Source organism: Mastigoproctus giganteus, chromosome 8 (assembly GCF_048544385.1).
Source record: "Mastigoproctus giganteus isolate SK-2022 chromosome 8, ASM4854438v1, whole genome shotgun sequence".
Classification (NCBI taxonomy): domain Eukaryota; kingdom Metazoa; phylum Arthropoda; class Arachnida; order Uropygi; family Thelyphonidae; genus Mastigoproctus; species Mastigoproctus giganteus.
The window spans coordinates 130716783-130740086 of NC_143582.1; the positions used below are offsets into that span (position 1 = coordinate 130716783).

Genomic DNA, 23304 nt, shown 5'->3' on the forward strand with positions numbered 1-23304 from the left:
CAATTAGGCTGTTGTTAGTTGGATAATTTTGTAATATACTATAATTAACTTATAACTACAATAGTAGTAGTGGTAGTAGTGGCATGTGATGCAAGAAAGCAAATGTATGAGCTTATGCAGCATCAGCCAAAAAAAAAAAAAATCACACCATTCCCTCCAAATGCCTGTCCAGTTCCTCCTTAAATTTATTTAACCTATCAACTTCCACAACGACAGATGGAAGTTTGTTCCAGCAATTAACCACCCGCTGGCTAAAGGCTAATTTCCACACATCTATTCTACATCTGTCTTTTCTTAATTTGAATTTATGCCCTCTTAGATTCGTAATCTGAACAAGTGGAAGGATCCCATCAGAATTAAGCATGCTCAACCCATTCAAAGGCCAGGTGGGCAGGAGCAGCAGTGTGTAGAACATGCTTCTTGATTAGATCGGGGGTTCGAGCCCATGACCACCAAATACGGAGAATGCGGAAAGGTCACGGAATGATCACTGCATATCCCCGGAGTAATATGGCCTTCGTTGCTAATGGTCCTAAAAACCAAATAAACAATAAATAAACAAACCCATTCAAGGCCTTATAACACCTCAATCAGATCACCGCGCAGGTGACTAGTCTCCAGCCACTGCAATTTGCAGAACTTAAGCCTCTCTTGGTAAGAGGATCCCTTTATTCCCCTCACCAATCTTGTTGCCGTTCTCTGTAAGCTCAAGCAAATCTACATCCTTCCTAAAATGAGGCCTCCAGACCTGTATGCAGTACTCAAGGCGTGGCCTGACCATTACCTTATACAGAGGGACAACCAAACCTTTTTGAAAAACCCTATGACCTTCCCTGGCAGCATTGCTCAGAAAACTTCATATCTGACTGCACAATTACTCCTGGGTCTTTTTCATTTTTTACCACCTTAAGTATAGTACTACACAGTTGGTACGTTTCTCTGGGGTTACTTCTATCCATATGCAGTACTTTTCATTTGTCAAAGTTAAACTTCAGTTGCCACTTCTTAGCCCATCTGCCCAAATTTTCTAGATCCTGTTGCAGTAGCACACTGCCATTACTAACCCTGCCAACCTTTGTATCATCTGCAAATTTCGACACTATGCCTGATATACCTTCATCAATATCACTGATAAATATACAAAACAACAGTGGACCCAACACCAAACCCTGTGGGACTCCAAAAATAACATTAGCCCACGAAGAGCAGCACCCTTCCATTCCATTCAACCATCCTTTTATCCATTTTAGCAACTTACCCTTAATACCATTCTGCTCCAATAACATATGCCCAACAAGTGAATTGTTGGGCATATATCTTTGTGTTTAGCTAAGGATATAACTAATTTAACATTGTAATCATTACAGTAATAGCGTAACGCATATTCCAAACTTATTAGCGCAAGATATAACATAAAACTATATGGCGTAATATGCATTACTGCATTTAGGAATCAATTAGATTAGTGGAGTATTGACAATTCATTGATTACATTTATAAATCTTATTAATTTTAAATGTTAATCAAATGGAAATCATGCCCCAGACTACAGCAGCAAAGCAACGGGCACAAAGTAGCAGGAGTGCTGTGGCTAGGGAGACCGAAGGGGTCGATTCTCCAATGGATCACAGCCTAATTGTGAAACATTTGCAGACCTTTCAGGAACAGGACATGATCTAGCCAATGAGAACGTCTTTGTGTATCCTAGGTGCAGAGGGTGTCAAGAAATTAGGCACCAACTCACTGTTCTGATGGGCATCTATGAGAGTTTGAGGTTAGATGCCGTCGAAGGAATTAAAATGAAGGGCCCATCAAGCTCTCAACTGCCCAACTCAATGCTAGAGCTCACTCTTGTGCATCAGACAACACAGTGGGTGGCAATCTTCAAGACAGAATGCACTGATCCCACAGAAGCTAATTATTGTCGGTGAGATGGATAATATATTATGCAAAAAAGGACAGGTGGAATAGAGCCATTGTATGCCTGCCAAGGGCAAAAATTGATGACATTGTAGAGATGTCACCTTTTAGTAGTAGTAAATGCATGTGATGCAAGAAAGCAAGCGTATGAGCTTAAGTAACATCAGCCAAAAAAAATCAATTTGACACATCCATTCCTTCCAAAAGTTTGTCCTGTTCCTCCTTCCACAATGTCAGATGAAAGTTTGTTCAGCAATCAACTACCCGCTGGCTAAAGGCAAATATCCGCACAGCTATTCTATAACTGTCTTTCTTCAATTTGAATTTATGCCCCTCAGGTTTGTAATTTGAGCAAGCGGAAGAATCCCTCCAGAATTGAGCCTGCTCAACCCATTCAAGGCCTTATACACCTCAATCAGATCACTTTGCAGGTGCCTAGTCTCCAGATGCTTCATTTTTCAGAACTTAAGCAGTAGTTCCCAAAATTTTTCAAGTCACTGCCCCCTTGGTTCCATAAATAGATACCCAACGCCCCCGGGACTAACTTATAAAAATATTTTTCCAGAGTGGCAGAAGACTGCACGGCCCAATGAGGAAGACAATAAATAAAAAAATATAATTCAGTAATGATTAATTGCACATTTATTTCAAATCCAATAAAAGTTTTATTTTATTTAATTCAACACATTGAAATTCTGGACTAGTGATTCTAACTTTTCAAAATCTGACAATCATTTAACAAAAGTCTTAGAACTACATATAGTAACAAGTTCATTTTTCTGTAAATTTTTAATGCAAGGGATGAGCACCTCCACAGCCAGGTGGGCAGGAGCAGCAGTGCGTAGCACACATTTCTTGATCAGACCAGGGTTCGAGCCCATGACCACCAAATACGGAGGATGCGGAAAGGTCAGGGAATGACCACCGCATATCTCCAGAGCAATATGGCCTTAGTTGCTAATGCTCCTAAAAACCAAACAACAACAACAACAACAAGTGAGGGATGGGCTTAATGACATAATACCAGTTTCTCAATGTTCAGTTTAAAGTCACTTAGAAGGAGTCTTAAGTCACCACATTCAGTAATCTGGAGTCAATTTCTTGCTTGGAGATAAGTTGGATGACCACACTAAAATCATGTTCTACTAAATATGAAGTTGGGAATGCAATAAGTAGCTTCTTAACCACTGTCCATAGTGCAGGGTAGTGATCAAAAATTTTCTTCTGTAACCAAAACTCTTGATAAGATTTCTTAAACTTTGGTTTCAGCTCAATATCATTTTGTAACTCGATTAGTTCTTCCTCTAATTCTAATACCACCCCCCCAACTTCCTCAATAACTAAAAATGGATTCATCACCCAATCTAGAATTTCTATCAAAAGCAGATCCTTAAATCTTTCAGACATAACTTTATGCAGCGTATCCAAATAGTCACAAAAGACCTACAGATCATCATCCTATATCCCACCAATCTTTTCTAGTTCTGACAGAGAGGAAAATTGATGCTTGAGATGGCCTCTATTGTGCTTGAATAAAATTAACTTTGAAATAAAGTGGATACTACAGATTTGACTTTAATAAGGTTGATGTCATTTCCTTGCAACAAAATTCATTTCATTGAACTTTGCAAATAGTTCGGAAAAATATGCAATGTCACACCTGATACCTTTTATGTTTATCACTGAGAAAAACATCTCTCTCTCTCTCTCTCTCTCTCTCTCTCTCTTCAAAAATTCCACAAAAAGGTGCTTTTCTCAGTTTATCACTGAGAACAGATCTTTCTCTTCAAAAACACTCCACAACAGAGTCAAAAAGGTTATAATAGCAGCTGCAGTTCATTGATAGCCAACAAACTTCAGTATGAATGATGAAAATTTTCATCATTCTCAACACAAAGCTCCCGGATTAGTCTATCATTGAGAGCATGGACTTTGATTTTATTAATACAAGTAATGACAGTGTGTGAAGGCAATCACTGAGGTTTTTTGCAACTAGATGTTGGCGATGAATAACAATGAATGGCAAAGACATTTGGTACAACTTTCTTCAACTATGCAACGATTTGATCATCGTTGTTTTTCATTGAATATGCTGATTTTTGGCGTACAAATGAAAGTGAAAGTATCTTTTATGCTTGAAATAAAAAATGCCACAGAGATCGTTGTTCCTAAGGATGACAGTTCTTGAAAATCCTGTATTGAGATGAGGGTGTGTGATTTTTACTTATAAATTGAGAATGGAATCTTGTCAGTTCTGCACACCATTCAAGTGACACCCTGTGTAATTACTTAACAAATATGCATAAATATTTGTGCTATGCACTAACCTGAGTAAATAAGCAATCAACACACTTGGGAAGTGTCTGGCCTCTAGCTCCCCCATGCCACCCCCCTTGCTTCTTTGTGCCCACAAAGGTAAACCCACTACCCTCAGGGGGCAGTACCCTGTGAAACAGCAAGTTCCCACTTTGGGAACCACTGCTTTAAAACAAGAAAGCCATCTATGAACATTGTTTATATCAATAGTGTCATGGAGTGGTAATCTTTAAATCTTTTCATGAATCTGGACAGCTCAGTTTGCTCCTGGCTTGAAAAAAGAAACTCTATCACTAACTGTTGGTGTAAATGGACATTAGTTTGACTGTTTGACTTTAAATCGATAATAGGCTTTCATATCTCATCTTAATATCCATATGTCTGTAGATATTAAGATATGTTTATTTCTTAATATTTATATTATCAATAAATAAAATTTTGTGATACTAACTCAATTACAAAATATTTTGTTGCCCATGGGTACATATAAAAATTTGACCAACCCTTGTGTATATATAAAAATGTGAAGTTTGTTTCAAATAATGTGCACCATAATTGGTCCTTGAGGTTATCACAGACATTCTCTCAGATATGCCAGACAAGCTGTACTTGCTACCTGGGAGTCTAAAACGCTGATGGAACTAATATTCGGGAGACACTCAAGTCAACTGGACCCAATTTTGGCAAAGTCCGGAGAGTCTGTGACAGCCAAATACTCTGCTTGCACCTTCATGATGGTGGGACTGTTAGTAATCCTGGGTATAACCTCCATGCACAAGTACATGGTGGTTGACCACCCAGGTGTGAACCAACGTAAGCAGGGGTCGAGGTGTGGCGCCCACACCACATGGAGGAATGCTACCCCTCTATGTTACCAGGCAGTACTAGGTGGTAGATGACTCTCATCAACCGGTGCAATACCACCACTTTGCTTATTGGAGGCATGAAGTGGTGGAACCCATGTTTAGTCTCTAGAGCTCCGGTGGTCAATCCTTCCCTATCTTTTCCATCATGCAGTATGATTGATGACCTTTGAGGTTATGATGAACATCGTGGGAAGATCCAATATTTCTTACATTTCGAGGGTACAGCTCTAAAATGGTGTTTGCAGGCTGGCCAGTAGTTAGTACACCGGACCGAACATATTGGAAACTCTCTAGGAGGCTTCCGGATCAGCTAGTGTATAATCTTGCTACCTCTACTCTGCCAGATAGTGACTGGAGGGAGTCCGAGTAGTGTGTATGCGGGAAGCATTGTCGAGGCCACATTATGTCAAGGATCTGGGTATATTCTTACCATGTGTATGCCATATCCAAAAATTTCACTACTACATAGAGCATGTCCCACCCACTTTTTCTTACTATTGAATACACCATGAATTGTCAAACTAATAGAGCAAGCTTATCTGTGAAAAGATCTAAACCTCCCAAGCACTTGCTAATTCATTTCACAAATATATGTGGTCTCAATTCTAATTTCAATGATGTCCATTTCCACCTGCAGTCTGCCAAACCCCATGTACTTTTTTCTGACAGAATCTCAGTTATCGGTTGATTCAATTACTGCTCATCTCAAATGCCCAAATTATTCGATTTATGATTCCTTTCGCCTCAAAAGTGGTACTTGTGCATATGTCCGTTCTGATATTCCCTGTAAGAGACTTGGCAATTTGAAATCTCCTCTCTTTGATCTTCTCTGGCTTAAAATCTATCTACCTCACTGTGTCAAATTCATCTGTTGTCTCTACCGTTCTTCCAAATCTACTAATCACTTGGAACTCTTTGACTTCCTCTCTTTGTAACTTGACTTTCTCCAGTCCAACTTTCCTAACAGTGAGGTAATTTTCCTTGGTGATTTTAATGTTCACAACTCCAGCTGGCTTCCGTTTTCTTTCACCGACCCAGCTGGTCGAGATGCTCAAGCTTTTGCAATTACTAATGACCTTGCACAGATTGTTCATTTACCTTCAAGAATACGGGACAATCCTAATCATATAGCCAATACGCTTGATCTTTTTCTCACAAACAACCCTTCTAAGTACACGGTCGAAGTGAGAGGTCCTTTAGGCACTTCACATCACAACTTGGTGATTGTCTCTTCTCCAATGGAACCTATATCTCATGGCTATTCCCAACCTCGTGTTGTTTGGCATTACAAGAATGCAAAAATGGGATGACCTGCGAGATTTCTTTTCCTTGGTCGGATTACTGTTTAAAACTTCTCATGTCAACGTTTGTTCAGATCATGTCAGTGAAATTATTCTTGCAGGAAAGAATATCCTTTATCCCACACTCCACTTTAAAATTTCGTCCTTTATCTATACCTTGGTTTTCCAATAAATGTGCTAAGACTGTTCAAGAGAAGAATGTTGCATATCGTAATTGGCTTGTTTCTAATTCTTCAGTTTCATTTTCTGCCTACACCAAAGCTCACAACAATTGTAAAGCAGTTATTAATCAGTCCAAACTAGAGTTTGAACAGGCTAAGAGTTGAAAATTTGCTTCTTTCCCTAATGGTGCCCGAGCATTCTGGTCTCTCGCCAAAGCTATTGGCCGCAACTTTTGCCCATCTCTGCTCCCACCTCTGTCCAAACCAAATGGTTCTGTTGTCACTTCAGCCAAGGATAAAGCTGACCTGCTAGCATCCTATTTTTCTTTCAACTCATGTATTAATGATCTTGGTAAAATACCTCCCACCATTCCTGACATGCTCCATTCAATGCCTCCTGTGGTCTTCCGTCAAAAGGATGTCAGAAGGATTTTGACGAATCTTGATGCTAACAAAGCTCCAGGTCCAGATGGTATTTCTCCACTTGTTCTCAAAACCTGTGCTCCTGAACTTACTCCTATTCTTTGGCGCCTTTTTCCACTTTCTTATTCCAAAGGTGTTTTTCCTTCTGCTTGGAAATTTGCTCATATCCAACCAGTTCCTAAAAAGGGTGACAAATCTCTCCCATTCAATTATCGTCCCATTGCAATTACTTCTACCCTTTCTAAAGTCATTTAGAAATCAATTAACCACCAACTCTTAAACTACCTAGAAACCTTCCGTGTGATCAATGATCGCCAGTATGGACTCCGTCAGTGTCGATCCACTGGTGATATTCTGGCTTATGTTTCCCATTTATGGACTAATTCAATGGAAAGGTTCGGTGAAAGGCAAGTAGTTGCTCTTGACATCTCAAAGGCTTTTGATCATGTTTGGCATAAAGGTCTTCTAAACAAGCTTCTATCTTATGGTTTGCCAACTGTTTTTATTAATTGGTTATCCAGTTTTCTCTCTAATCGCTCACTGAGGGTGATGGTAGATGGCTCTCTGTCTTCTAACTTCTCCAGTAATGCCGGTGTCCCTCAAGGTTCAGTTTTTTCCCCCACTCTTTTCCTCTTGTATATTAATGACCTTCTTGCTTTGACTGTAAATCCTATCCATAGTTTTGCCGATGATAGCACATTGCATTCCACTTTCCATTTTGAGAAACCTGGTCCTGCTCAATTAGCTTCAACTTCTCGAAAATCTGCTACCAATTCCTTAAATGCCGATCTTCAGGTAATTTTCGAGTGGGGCAAAGACACCTTAGTTGATTTCAACCCTTCTAAAACTCAGTCTTGTCTTATATCTCGCAAAAAGGATTCTTCTGCTCCTATGCAAACTCCGATTTCTAGGCAAAATGATATATCTCTTTTGGGAATTACCCTGACTTCTAATCTCTCTTGGCACAAGCACATTACAAATATTGCTTCTTCTACATCTAAAAAATTTGGTTTTCTCTTTCGCTCTCAGCGTTACTTTTATTCCAAACAGCTACTCACTCTGTATAAATCGCAAATCCGCTCTGTAATGGAATATTGTTCTCACATCTGGGGTGGGCCCCCAAAACCTCTCTCAGGCTGCTTGATTCCATTCAGAAAAGAGGGCAGTTAGGTTAATTAATCATTCATCTCTAAGAGAGTTTCTCACTCGCTGTCTCATTGACGTACTGTTTCTGCTGCATGCCTCTTTTACAGATACTTCCATGGGCACTGTCCTTCTGAATTGGCTTCTATAATTCCCACTCTCTCTTTCAAAACAGTCTAAACACATGCCGCCACCAGCCAACATTCATTTACTGTCTAACTTTAAACTCACAGAACCAACTTTTCATCTTCCTCGTTTATTCATTCAACTGCCATTTTCTGGAACAATCTTTCTTCATACGTATTTTCTGAAAATTACAGTCTACAGAAGTTCGTGTCCAATGTCAACAAATATCTTCTTTTATCTTCTCAACCTCCAACCCAAGCACGCTACTAAGTACTATATGTTCTAATACCTCTCGTGTTTGGGGTTTACATAAAAAAAAAAAAGAAAAAAAACACACAGAGCCCACACATGACAATTACATGTTACGTATGAACTCATACATGTTCATACTTAATAGAGCTTTTAATCAGTTTCTGCATTTGTGGAGGGATTATGAAGAATTTGTGCTTAATTTTAAAAATGCTTAGGATGACTCTATCTACCTACTAAGACAAGAAAGAAATAACCATGTTTAGTAGAAAAACATCTAGGAATGATATGTGATGCATTTTAAGAACTTTGCACAGAATTGCACGAACACAATGTAAATCTGTACAGGGTTAAAAACAGAATTAAAAACCTTGTTCAAGTATTGGAAGGGATGTGAGAATATTCTGGAAATATTATGGGGAAAAAGAAATCCAAAACTATCACCAATCGTTTCATATTCCAAGAGAGCTACTAAAAAAAAAAAAGAAAAAAAAAAGAGAGATAGAGTGAAATAAGGATGTACCAAACCGTCTAAATTTATTTTGTAAATACATGATAGTATCGATGGAAAAGAACTTTGCTAAGTGCTAAATTCAAAACAGTAGCCAGAAAAAATCCAGGTGCACTTGACATTTGGTGAGATAGAAATAAGAAATTTGCACAAATTTCTTGTATAATAGACTTTCATGTTTGGCTAGTAAAAAAAAGGTTAGCTTAGGTTATGTTAGTTTATGCCACCAAATTCTGGGCGGATTCTAGCAAAAAACGGTCTCTGTAATATTTAGTATGCACCATTTTTTGATTGAAGCCATCCTGAATTTGGTGGCTTAAACTAGCCTGACCTTTTTTTCACTAGTGGAAATGAAAGTCTGTTAAGAAAACTCCTACTACAAACGAAGGTGAGTTTCTCAGCCTGTCTACTATATTCCTGCTGGCTGCTTTACTCATTTGCAGAATGGCATTTACTCTAATGCAAAATCATGGTGATAAGCAGCCAATCAGCATGAAGCAGTGGGCAGGGCTAGAGCTGGCCATCATTTGCTGTCACAAAGATCCATGGGTAAGAGCCTTGTTCTAGTGTTTAACCTTCCTTTCTGTTATATTTTAGTGTTCTTGTGGTTCCGCTAACCGAAATTTTGAAGGAACTAGTTTTTACCAAAAGGTATACCAAACCTTTTATAACTCGTTTTTTAATAATAACTTATTTTTTACTAAAAATGTTAGTAAATACTAGGAGTGACACTTCGGATACGGGTTTTTAACAGCAAGTGTAGTGGTTTCTAGTTCTTACTAGTAAAAACTAGTTTTGTAAGATGCGTTAGGAGCTTCTTGTTTTCACTAGTAAGAACTGGTAGTAACAGATTTCGGGTTTTCATCATAACATATATACATTTCTAATTCCCATGATGCAACTCTGTCACATGTCAGAAATTTTATGCATAAGTTCTATATTAATGAAAAATTTGTGGGGAGTTTGGAAGCACTCAACAACAGAATGGTTTAAACAAAACATGCAATATATAATTTTAAATACCAAACTCTCCACAAATCTTTCACTAATATGGAATTTATGCAAGAAAATTTCTGACACGTGTGACAGAGTTACATCATGAAATGTATATATAAAAAAATTCCTCTTCTCCTCTATCATACAAACCAAATGACAACAGCAACGGAAGTTTATAATTCAGGCTCTTGGTTCAGCAGTTATTTTTAATGGAAACATGATCATTGAGAAAAGCACTGAGAAAAGTGCACTTTTCTCCATGCATATTTTAGTAGTTTTTAATCTCTCTTTCCACACAACTTATTATTAACATACAGTGTGAGAGGTAAGTTCCAAAACTGAGGCAATTTTACCATTGTAAAATTAACTCAAATATTAAAGGAAGTTCCATTTAGCCCTTTTGCAGGAAAAAATGACACCATTGTGCTATCCAGTGCTTTTGGGTTACTGTACCTACTGACAGGGAAGTGGATTTCCACTACTTAAAATTATCTTCCTCCTTTTAAAAACTTTAATAAACTCAAAAATATTTATGAAACATCTTCAAAAATGGACAACTAGTTTAGTTTCACACAGTATCACAGTCTGCTTTTTCAGCAGAGTCCTCAAATCCAGATAACTGGATCATCTGAGTGCACAGAGGCCTCTCTTCATGAGGAGGCTTACTGACCCATGAAAAAGAGTCTTGATTCTACATGGGCAAGCTGACTCAAACTGAACCTCAAACCATATAGAAGAAAAATGGCATACATTCCTTACTACAACCACAGCCTCAAGCCATTGCTAACACTGTCTGCATGAGGCAGGAAAAATGCTTCCCTTCTCGGAGGTGTCACACTGATAATGACATACGGATAATCATTATTCAAGCACCTCTTACAAGTTCAGGACCATACACTAGTCCCTTGAACTGGATGCCCAACAATTCTGTGGGAACATTTCTCTAACAACAATAATCTATGCCAGCACAAATTATTAAGACATCTGCCAGAAACTTTCCAATGCGTCAGTTAACAAGGCATTGCAAGTTCTAGTTATGCTCAGAAGAGCAAACATTTGCACAGCCAGCACTTGTGCTTTTCTTTTTTTATTATTATTATTTTTTTTTTACTAGAGAATTTGTCAGTCTATTACACCAAGCCCCAGCAGCATAGGTGTAACACTTTATCTAATTCTTTAAAGACTTAGCAAATTGTACAAATCTCAAAATATAAATTCAGAAAAGCAATTTGGCTTTAATTTCCTGGAAATCCCAGTCAATGTGATCTGTGTTGTTCATTGACTCTAAAGGTGTGATCAGTTCCCTGTGATAGTGGAATAGTATCCTCCAGTCTTTTATTCCAGGAAATTGTATAACATCATAAAGTTACTTCTCTTAAAAGAGAATGATTGAAGCTCTATATATATGGTGGAAGCATATTTGCAGAGCACAAAGGAATCGGTTCCGGGCCCAACCATCATAGTTCTTTTGGGCCTAACCATTGTAGTTCTCAATCAGTTTTTGGAGTGTTGCCTGGAAGATGTTAGCATGTTAGCATTTAGTATATACATGCAGTCAAGGAAACACTTGGAAGACAGAGCAGCTGCTGTTTCAAAATGGCTTTGTGCATGGTGTGAGATGAGAACAAGCTGCAGACGAGTCAGTAGTTATGCTATTAAAAGGAATAGCTAAGCCAGACTTGAATCTCTCTTGTGAATGGGAGCCTTTCCTCTAAGGTGTTTTTTTAAGACAGTTAAGTATCTTGGACTGTGCTTGGAAAGGAGACTGAATTTTATTCAACATAAAAGTGCAGCCATTATCAACCCACTGCAGGATGGAAGCCTCCTCAACAATTCATGCTGAGGGAAATAGACCATGATCTGCCACGCTGGTCCAGTGCGGGTTGGCAGATCGACCGTATTCAGCAGCCAGGGGCTTGAACTCCGGTCTACTCGAGGAGCGTGTGCTACTGCACTCCCGCTCTTAACCACTCGGCTACACAGGCCTCACGACAAATACATACGATTATATTAAATGTTTCTATTAAATATAAACAAACTTTTTTTTTTTTTTGCTACATAGTGTATTCCATCCTCTACAAATAAAATTCTGACTATATGTCAAGGCTAGTTCATGTCAGAGGAGTAAACTGTTGGGCACTAAACATGTTTCCTTACCAAACTATTAGTAACTTCTGCACACCATGCTCCTGAGGCATAGGTTAAAATGGGCACAAAAAAAGACATTTAAACAAAATATTTAACCCACAGCTTTTGATACTCCATTGAACAGGTATAACTCTCCAAAACTTAGCATAGAAATCACAAATTTTGTCTTTTAAAAATTTATTTTCTAAGCACAACCCATGGTATCTCATCTCATGGTGTACTGCCATCATAACACACTTGACTAACCATTAAAAGCATAGCTGCTATCTCGACTTTTGAAAACCTGAGCTTATTCAGTTAACACCACGAAAAGAGCTCTGTCAGAACAGTATCAAACTTCAGTATCAGACAGCTGCTGCTGTCTGATACCGAAGCTTGAATCCTCCAACTCTTTTTGTGACTGAATGAAGATGGAAAAAGTGACATCATAAGCATATGCTGCCAACCTCACTCCCAACGTATTAAACTCCAGAAACTGATCAAGAACCACATTACACATGGTTGGGCACAAGACCAACCTGAAGGACGTCATGTTTCACTTAGTACATTTCTTCCTAAACTTGATCTCACTCCTGTCTGCAAAGTAATTCCTTATGATATTATACCAGTTCTTGGTCAAAGGGCAGCTCTAACTCTTCAGGGATACTATCCAAAAGCACTGAACACACCTCAAAAATCAAGGAATAAGTTAGCATTGGCATGCGTAGCAAGGCATACAATGCAAGAAAGCAAGATTATGCAAATCACTCCAAATGCTTGTCCAGCTCAACCTTAAATTTATTTAAGCTATCAACTTCCACAATAAGCGATGGAAGTCTGTTCCAGCAATCAACTACCCACTGGCTGAAGGCAAATTTCCACACATCCATTCTACAACTGTCTTTCTTCAGTTTGAATCTATGCCCTCTCAGGTTCTTAATCTGAGCAAGAGGAAGAATCCCATTGAGCTTGCTCAACCCATTCAAAGCATTATTCACTTTAATCAGATCACTTCGCACGTGCCTAGTCTCCAGGCATTGCAATTTGCAGAACTTAAGAAGCCTATCATGGTAAGAGCACTCCTTTGTTCCCCTCACCAATCTTGTTGCCCTTCTTTGTACTCGTTCTAGCAACTCTACATCCTTCCTAAAATGAGGCCTCCAGACCTGTAAACATTCAAGGTGTGGCCTCACCATTGCCTTGTACAACAGGATAAGCATCTCCTTGTCTCTGTTAGCAAAATTCCTATATATCATTGACAAGACTCCATGACTTTCTCTGGCAGCCCGTCTGCACTGCTCGACAAGCTTCATATCTGACTGCACAATAACTGCCAGGTCTTTTTCAATCTCCACTTTCTTGAGTGTAGTATCATACAGTTGGTACATTTCTCTTGGGTTACTGCTACCCATATGCATTTGTCAATGTTAAAGTTCAGGAGGTGTTGGCCAGGATATTCTCTTACATGACTTAATAGCCAATAAAGATGGCCATGGTGGTTAATGACAGTAATCAGGGTATGCTACTTCAAGATCTAGATAAATTAGGCAGAGAGATTTAACAATGATAAATAATGTACTGCATATGAGCAGTAATTCTAGAATAATATGGCATTTGGGTAGAACAAAACTCAAAATGATATAAAATACTGTCTGGAAACTCACTAGAATAATAGAAAGGGGTTTAATGTAATAAATCCAGTAATCTAGTTAAGACCCATTAATTCATCTTGCATAGGATCAGTAACTAAAGAGTCAATAATGACTTGTAAAATTAAATTGTTAACAAAAATGAAAATAGTCAATCTTTTAACATAGCAGTCACTCTATGATAAGTCTTCTGTAACAGTATAGTAGTTTTGCCACTTGTCACTCATTTGAAGAGGTCTGGATTCAATTGCTGTCTATGACTGGATGAATTTCTGAAGTCCTCTCTCCAATCAAGGATGCAGTTAGCCAATCTCGGGTGAAAGGGGTAATATGAGTGGAGGAATTTCTAAGGTCTGGTTTAAGGCTCTAATTAGCTGGTCTCAGGTTGAGGGAGTAGGATTTAGTCCCTGTAATAAGCTAACTTAATAAAGTAAAAGGTCAATAAATGCAGGTATTACAAGTCCTCAATTTCTATTCTACCCTGTATTCACATAATAAATTTAATAATTTGGAGTGCATTATGATATGAAAATAAAAAAACATTAACTTGCATGACAAGAGGGGAGTTTTGGTATTATAAAATTAAATAACTTAACAGAACAGATTTATTAAGTTCTCTTCAGGTTCCAAATAAGGTCATGAAAGTAATGATGATACTGTTTCTACATTTACATAAATCACCTTTAATGCCATTAGTATCCACTTCACCCTCCTCAATATTTTCTGCATCCAGAATGGCTGTTTCAAAACACAAAATATACAAAAAAAAAAAAAAAAAACAGAGAGTAAATTATTTAAATATCAAGGATATGAAATTAATTACTACTAGTAAAACCATGCAGCCCCCATCCCTTTAAATCCAGCCATACAAAGTAAATTTTCAAACTATTTTGAATAATAGATAAATTCCATAATACTTTTCTATACAGAAGTAGCAATTTCCACTCTATTCAAATATTGACTTTTAAATCAAATAATTAATTTTCACACATACTACAAATATAAATATATTTGTTCAGAGATCATTTTAAAAACATATTGTATTTATAAGAATTACTGCATACTATTAAATTTTAATAATACACACTTTCACAAATACTTGTATGGTTAAGTAAATATAACTTATTTATTTGCATGTATTAAATATGATATATTTTTTTTAATATTAAATGTTTTTTATGCATTAGCATGAAATTTCAACTTCAGCACAATTCAAAATATGTAAATTCCAGTTTCACTGCATTAAATTAGATTAGTAAATGAAAATTTGTTGCTTACTGTCAAATCTGTCACACATCTCACAGACTGCATCATCTCATGTGTTTTTGTTGGTGCTCAGGTGTGTGTATGCATGTGAGGGTATGGAGGATTAAAAGGTCCTGGTATTCTGTACCACATTGGATTGGGCATAATCGTTCAAAAATGCAGAAAACTTAATAGAGAGTGAAATATGAAATTATTTTGCCACAAAGTGTCATTCATAATTTTCACACATGTAAACCAACACATTTTAAACACAGATGAACTTTGAAAATAATTCATTGTACTAGATTTTGAATCAACTACAGCCAGGCCTCGCATAACACGAGTTTGATTAACGTGTTTTTCAGTTACTGCTATTTAAAAAAATTATACCACTTTTCACTTTAAACGATGCAAATTTTCAGTTACCACAATCTTTTTTTTTTTATGTGATAGCCGAAAAAGATTTGAATCGCACGTCAGACAGGCAATAAACAAACGTTTGCCTGCTACCCGCCTCAGTGTGTTCCATCAATCATCGGAAGACATCTCAAAAACTTTCGATTGTGTTTCGCATAAAGGTCTCCTAAACAAGCTTCCATCTTATGGTTTGCCAACTGTTTTTTGTAATTGGTTAAGTTTTCTCTCTGATTGCTCATTGAGGGTGATGGGATGGCTCTCTGTCTTCTAACTTTTCCACTAATGCTGGTGTCCCCCAAGGTTCAGTTCTTTCCCCCACTCTTTTCCTCTTGTATATTAATGACCTTCTTCCATTGACTGGAAATCCTATCCATAATTTTGTCGATGATAGCACATTGCATTCCACTTTCCATTTTGAGAAACCCTGCTGTGCTCAATCAGCTTCAACTTCTTGAATATCCGCTACCAATTCCTTAAATGCCAATCTCCAGGTAATTCTCCAGTGGGACAAAGACAACTTAGTAGATTTCAATCCTTCTAAAACTCAGTCTTGTCTTATATCTCGCAAAAAGGATTCTTCTGCTCCTATGCTTATCTTTGGTGACACCAATTTCTAGGCAAAATGATATCTCTCTTTTGAGGATTACCCTGAGTTCTAATCTCTCTTGGCACAAGCACATTACAAATATTGCTTCCTCTGCATCTAAAAAATTTGGTTTTCTCTTTTGCTCTCGGGGTTACTTTTCTTCCAAACAGTTGTTCACTCTGTACAAATCGCAAATCCGCACTACCATGGAATATTGTTCCCACATCTGGGGCCGTGCCCCCAAAACCTCTCTCAGGCTTCTAGATTCCATTCAGAAGAGGGCAGTTAGGTTAATTAATGACTTGTCTCTAACAGAGTCTCTCCACTTGCTGTCTCATAGACGTACTGTTTCTGCTGCATGCCTTTTCTACAGATATTACCATGGGCTGTTCTTCTGAATTGACTTCTATAATTCCCACACTCTCTTTCAAAACAGTCCGAACACGTGCCGCCACCAGCCAACACCCATTTACTGTACAACTTCAAACTCACAGAACTAACAACCAACTTTTCATCTTCCTCGTTTATTCATTCAACTGCTGTTTTCTGGAACAACCTTCCTTCGTACGTATTTCCTGAAAATTACAGTCTACAGAAGTTCAAGTCTAATGTCAACAAATATCTTCTTTCGTCTTCCCAACGTCCGACCCAAGCACGGTACTAAGTACTACAGGTTCTAATACCGCTCGTGTTTGGGGTATTCATAAAAAAAAAAAAGAAAAAAAGGAGAAGACGTGTTACTTGTTTGTCTCCCGCTAATAAAGCCAATGCAGACTTGCATTTAAAAATTATAATTTTTAAATGAGCCAGATGACAATGTTACCTCGAAAGAGATAACGGTAAAAGAAATAGATGAAATCTTTCGCAATGCAGAGAACCTCAAAACAAAGGTTTGAGGTTCTTTGCGATATTCATTTCGCCAGGGCCCAGAGAAAGTTGTTGTCGGCTATCGGAAATTGATTGATGAAAAGAGAAAGTCAACACTGTTCAAACGACTCTGTTCAAATATTTCTGTAACAAATTGTTTCTTCATTGTGTATTTTATGTCCGAGTTTCCCAAACTGTCTCGGTTCACGGTGCCCTTAGCGTCTCAGTAATTTTTTCACAGCGTACCTAGACCAAAAGAAATACCTAACAGTTCCGTTTATTAAGTAGTTCGGTTCAAACAACTTAACAAGAAATGTTGAAACTGTGAACTACCTCACAGATGTCGAGTACTGCTGTGTTTCCCTCGAAAATTTAATTCCGCAGCGCACAGTTTGGGAACCGCTGTTTTATTCAATAAACATTTAATTCCATAATTATTTTCATTATCTTTTACATGGTATACAGTTAAAAAGTTATTTTTAAAATTCTTTATGGACATTCCTGAAGGTCAAGGATCAATTATAATTTTTCTATTGATTATTATATTTGATTAACACGTTTCTGTTTTGCACGATGCACTCACGGGACGAATTAATCGCATTAATCGAGGTCAGCCTGTATTTTGCTCAAACAAGATTTACAAAGCATTATTAAGGAGGGAAGCAGGCTAGGATATGAAAATATTTTTGTCACAGTGAAATTTTCCTTAACCTTGAACAGTATTTTTTATAATGTGATTGTACTGTGTTTACTCTATAAGTATCAAGTGTAGAAAATTATGAACAATTGCTTTTTTTCTGCTAATTTTCCAGTGTTATATGTGGCATTTGTATATTTGGTATAAAAGAGCTGATAAACTGCTGACCATATTAGAAACATGGTAGCAATTAATAATTATGTATACATGGTGTTTCAATTAAAAAGCACCAGGATCTATCTTTCTCATTTCTAGTTTTAGGCTATTTGTCCTCTAGACCTTTGTCTAATCTGAGTTAAAATTATTACTATTCTTATTAGTACTGGCAAATAAGGAAGCAAGCTTATACAGCATGAGAGAGAGAGAGAAAAACACTGCCCACCTCATTCATCCATTACATGTAATAATATGGCTAATTATAATAGATTTAGGTCTAACTGCCCACTTTCATGATACCAAATGGTTCATTCCAACAATCTACTCTCTGGCTGAAAACAAATTTTTGAACCTCTTTTTTGAAGCCTTCTTTTTTCAACTTCAATTTATGTTCCCAGGTATGCATTGTATGAGACACAGGATACCACCATCGTTAAGTTCATTCAATCTAATTAAAGCTTTAAACACTTCAGTAAAGGTGTATGACAATTGCCTAGTTTTCCAAGTACTGCAATTTGCAGAACCAGATCTTTTGTGGTAAAAGTAGCCCTCTGTGTTATTACTAATCTGGTTCTCTTCTTCATATCCATTCCAAGAGATACACATACTTTCCTTAAAATGAGGCTCCCACACCTGTATAAGTACAGCAATACCCCGCATAGCACTTATAATTGGTACCGAAACTATTCAGTGTTATGTGACACCATGCTGATTGAGTTATAATTATAATGGGTTTTAAATGAATGCATACCAGAGAAACAGTCTATAAACAAATTATAATAAATCTATAAACAATTTGCACTTGATAGCCAATTAAAAGGATTTGAAATTTAAAAAAAAAATTGCAAAAATTTTATTAATGAAAAGGTAACATCATGAGAGATGAGAAAAAAGCTTTAAAAAAGCCGTTGTTTATTTAGGTATTTCAATAATGAAGTCTGGTGAAGCCATCTCTTCTTTTTCTCAGTGTACAAGTCTTTGTAGCATCAAATCCCATCTTGTAAAATTTTCCATATCTTGTTCCTACGTTTAAAATTCGGATCTCCATTCGTAACACCTCGCAGGCCATGTCAATCCCCCAAAAAATTTTCTCCAGTTCTTCTGCTGAAAATTGTTTTGGTGGTACTTCAGTGTTATCCACTTCAGAATTGTTTTCCTCTTCTGCATATGCAGTTTGTCATCAATTCCAAGGAGAGTTGCATCATATAAGTCACATGTGAGTCAGTGCAGTCACTACATTGGCAGTATTCCAGAGTTTCAAATCCCAAGTCTTTTCTGACCTTCACAATGTCTTCGGCAATTATCTGAACTTGCGATTCAAAACCAATGAAATCTTTAAATAGGGCAAAACATTCTGCCAAACAGAACGCATGTTGTTGGCAGTGATTACTAGCCAAAGATGCAGATATATTTTCGATCATATTTAAAGGGATAAAAAATAAATTTTGAAATGAAAAGTTTGAAACACTATCGTGTCGTCTCATCGGGATGGAATTAAGAATACTGAACACTGTTGCACATTGCAGCTATTGTCACATGTGCATAGTAGACAATAGAGCTGGCACCGCAGCATATATATACCGTACCTAGGGTGCGACAACGCAGCATATATGTATAGTACCTGTCTAAGCTATTGAATGAGTTTTAATATGTACAGTAAATTTTTGACTTAAACTTAATTGAAAACCGTGCTGTTTGAAGCTGTGCTAAGGGGGGGGGGGGGGTTGCTGTATTCAAGATGCAGCCTAACCATTTCATTATATAACAGGATAATCACCTCCTTATGCCCAGCGGGCAAAATGTCTGTATAACATTAACAACACCTCATAAGCTCTCTTGATTATTATTGTTAACCATTCTGACAAATTTTATATCACTTGCAAACATAGATATGCCTTCATCATTATCATATATTGAAAACAACAATAGCCTCAGCAGTGAATCCTGGTTGACTCCACTAACAATATTAGTCCAAGAAGAGCAATGTCCACCGATAAACTCTCTCTCTCTCTCTCTCTCTCTCTCTCTCTCTCTCTCTCTCTCTCTCTCTCTCTCTCTCTCTCTCTCTCTCATTACTGCATCATAATCAGATTTGTCAAATAAGATCACACCTTAAAAAATTCACACTATGACTGCCATATAATTGCATTCCTGTCAAGATAGTCCCACATTACTTCTTGACCCAGTAACTCCATTATTTTACTTGGAAAAGAAGTTACACTTGCAGGTCTGTAATTATTCACTTCTCCTTTGATCCTCTCCATTGTGGATTGGGGATACATTTGCACATCTCCAGTCCATAGGGACCTCCCATGAATCCAAATGTCCTAAAAATACCTAAATAAACTTCTTATAATCTACCTTATCATTTGCTACCTCTCTCAAATATATCTTAGATTCCATATTCTCCAGGGAAGTAAAAGCTTATTAATGCTTAGCTTCAATTTCTCTTCCACTCTCTTCTCAGTTATCACAAAATTATTTAGCTCCATCTAATTTAAAAAATTCCTCATTTGTGAACATAGATGAAAAATATCTAATTAGTTTGTCAGCAACCTGAGCAGAATAGGAACTTCCATAGCATTCAATACCTAGCAGGCCAATGTGATTCATCCCTTTCCTTCTAACGTTTACATAAATAAAGAATACTTGCTATTTTTCTGTGTACTTTTCCAGAGACTTCTTATAATCTACCTTATCTTGATTAATCCACTTTTTGACTTGACTGCAGATTAGTTTATATCCACTACAGGTTTCTGTGTTGCCTGGCAGTTTATAAGAATTCTATGCAATTTTCTTCTCAGCCATTATTGTCATTAATTCATCTGACATCCATTTAGGTTTAAATATTGAACAGTATGCTTAATTGGTTCAAAAAGCCTAGTAGTTTCTACAATTACTTTCTTGAATGCTTTCCATTTAGAATTCACTATAGGTAACATCATCAACTGGTCCCACAGAACAGATTTTAAGAACTGAGGTCACTGTATAAGAGCTTTACAAAAGCAAAAGCCCTTCCCTTAGTCCTTGAGAGTATCTACATCATTAAGTGATTCCCACATGAATAGACTATGATCACTGCCACCTAGAGGTTCCTTTATCTGCAGATTTTTTAATGTATGAAGGGTTGCTGCTGATAATCATATTGTGCTTTTCTTTTTATTGCCTTTCCAATGTACTTATGTGCAAACCAGTTATCCAATAAATCCAAAAAAGTCTTGCTACTATATGAGTGGCCAATCCAAAGATTCTACATAATAGTTGGAAAGCCAAAATCTCACATGCTTAAAAATTCTGATTTACTGGCCCACTCCTGTACAGTTGTTTGTTATTTGATTTTTAGGAGCATTAGCAACTAAGACCATATTTCTCCGGGGATATGCAGTGGTCATTCCCTGACCTTTCCACATCCTCCGTATTTGGTGGTCACAGGCTCGAACCCCGGTCTAATCAAGAAGTGTGTGTTACGCACTGCTGCTCCTGCCCACCTGGCTATGGAGGCACCATTTGTTATACTATCACAGTCATTAGGCTCATAACACTTCTACAGGGTAGGGATAAACTTAAATAGAAAGGCTGCAAGAATATTTGCTGTATGATATTGAGGCAGTGTTAAGTGGGTTTGAAAACTGCTACTTGCGGTGGGGGGGAGAGGATTCACAGACTAATCGATTAACAGTAGCTGCAAGCAGAAGTGAAAGTGATTCTTGCAGTGGTTCTGTTGGAATGAGCAGCAACCTGGAAGTAGTGGGGATATCAAAAGCTGCACAGAGTCATCATGGAACAAGTAAACACATGCACTATGTTAAGGTAACTAAGAGTAAGAACATGTGCATGTATGCTAGCATGTACACCAATGCTAGGAGTATCGTAAATAATTTTTGATGGATTTGAAGTGCTGGCGAAGACATCAAAGGCAGACATTGTTGGGATATCAGAGAAGTGGCATCACACAGAGATAAGGAATGCAGAATTGCAATTTAGTGAGTACAATGTGTACAGAAATGATAGACCAGATATGGAAGGGAGAAAGGTTTATGCTGTTAACTAAGAAACACATAACATCTAAGGCAGTGCAATGTTGGGTCAGTTTGGAGTGACATAAGCACTGAGAAAGCAAAAATGAGAGTAGGAGTGTGTTATAGGCCTAATGACTCTGATGAGTACAACAAACAACTCTACTGAGAAAATGCATATGGGTAACAGTAACCTTAGAGTAACATACCAACTGTGTTAGAGAAAAGGCCTTGGGTCTTGGGTTGCATAATCATTCATTAAATATTATTGCTTCAACTGAAAAAAACTGATAACATTTATTATCAAGGCCTGACGAAGCCAAGTGGTCAGGAGTGAGAATGCAATAGCACGCACTCTTTGAGTGGACCGGGGTTCAAGCCCGTCACTGCTAAATATGATTATTTAGCAGTGACGGGCTTGTTGTTGTTATTGATGATTTATTGTAACCTTCATTGACCTGGTGGTCATGCCAGAGTATAAACAAGATAATTTATATAACAATAATAATACGGAGAACTAAGGTGAAAGAAAATAAAGTAGAATAAAATGACAAACAGTAGCTATCAGGATGATGTGTCCCTTCCTCAGCTGAAGGGTGAATGGTGGTACATATCTGTTATATGGAATAACAATATAAGGGTTGACTGGGCATCAGCATGAATCAAATGTCTGGAAAACAAGACATGTGGACAAAATGGATTCTGAGTGCATAAGTTTTATATGGAATAAAACAATAAATCAGTCACTGGGCAAGATCAGGTGTCTGGTGTTGGGAATGTAAACCATGTACACAAGACAAATGCCAGTGCTCATCATGCTGTAAAATGGTCGATTCTATAATTGGGTGCATGCATACTCCCCTATTACGGTTCAAGACACTATTACAATTGGATATGTGCAGTGCCTCAAGTGTAATAAACATTCAGTGTAATAAATCATGTCTGTAGTAATAAAAGTAGTCAATTTCATTCAATTTAAAGGTCCCCACCACACAGATGCCAAGAAACATTGATTTCCACAGAAACAAAATTTGGGGATGTTTTTTGCTATTCTGGAAGTGGCTAGTTACACCAAGTGATCATACTTAAAATGTTTTTTTTTTTTTTTAAGTATGTAATATTTATTTTTCCACATATACAACATCAGCAATTTTTATAAATTTTCCCTGCTGCTGAACAACAGCCTGCAACCCCCTCTTATAAAAGTTTGCTGTCAGTCCCTACAAGTGGCTTTATGATGGCAACAGCGTCATCAACAAAGTGTTCCCCATGATGGCTGTTCTTCATAAGTCTAAACAGGTGAAAGTATGATATTCCAAGGTCAGTACTGTGAGGAGGATGAAGGAGAAATTTTCCTTTCTTCTCTGGCCTCATTCTTGCAATTCACATTTTCTACTTATTCAGTATTTTCACATTGTGAGCAGATTTGATCATGTGTCCCCATTCCAGAAAATCTACAAGAATAATCCCCCCCCTCTTGTTCCAAAAGGAACACATGATTTTTCCCCACAGATAACATCATGGATCTCAGT

The 23304-nt window shown here is 37.4% G+C and overlaps 1 protein-coding gene across 1 annotated transcript in view; it reads right to left on the bottom strand.

Moving 5' to 3' along the window:
* LOC150081821 (zinc finger CCHC domain-containing protein 8 homolog) overlaps positions 1-23304 on the bottom strand; it is a 412851-nt gene that overhangs the window by 175588 nt on the left and 213959 nt on the right. Inside the window, exon 9 of the mRNA XM_090380330.1 lies at positions 14470-14526. Coding sequence (XP_090236456.1) covers positions 14470-14526 — 57 coding nt within the window. The remainder of the gene's footprint in view (positions 1-14469; positions 14527-23304) is intronic.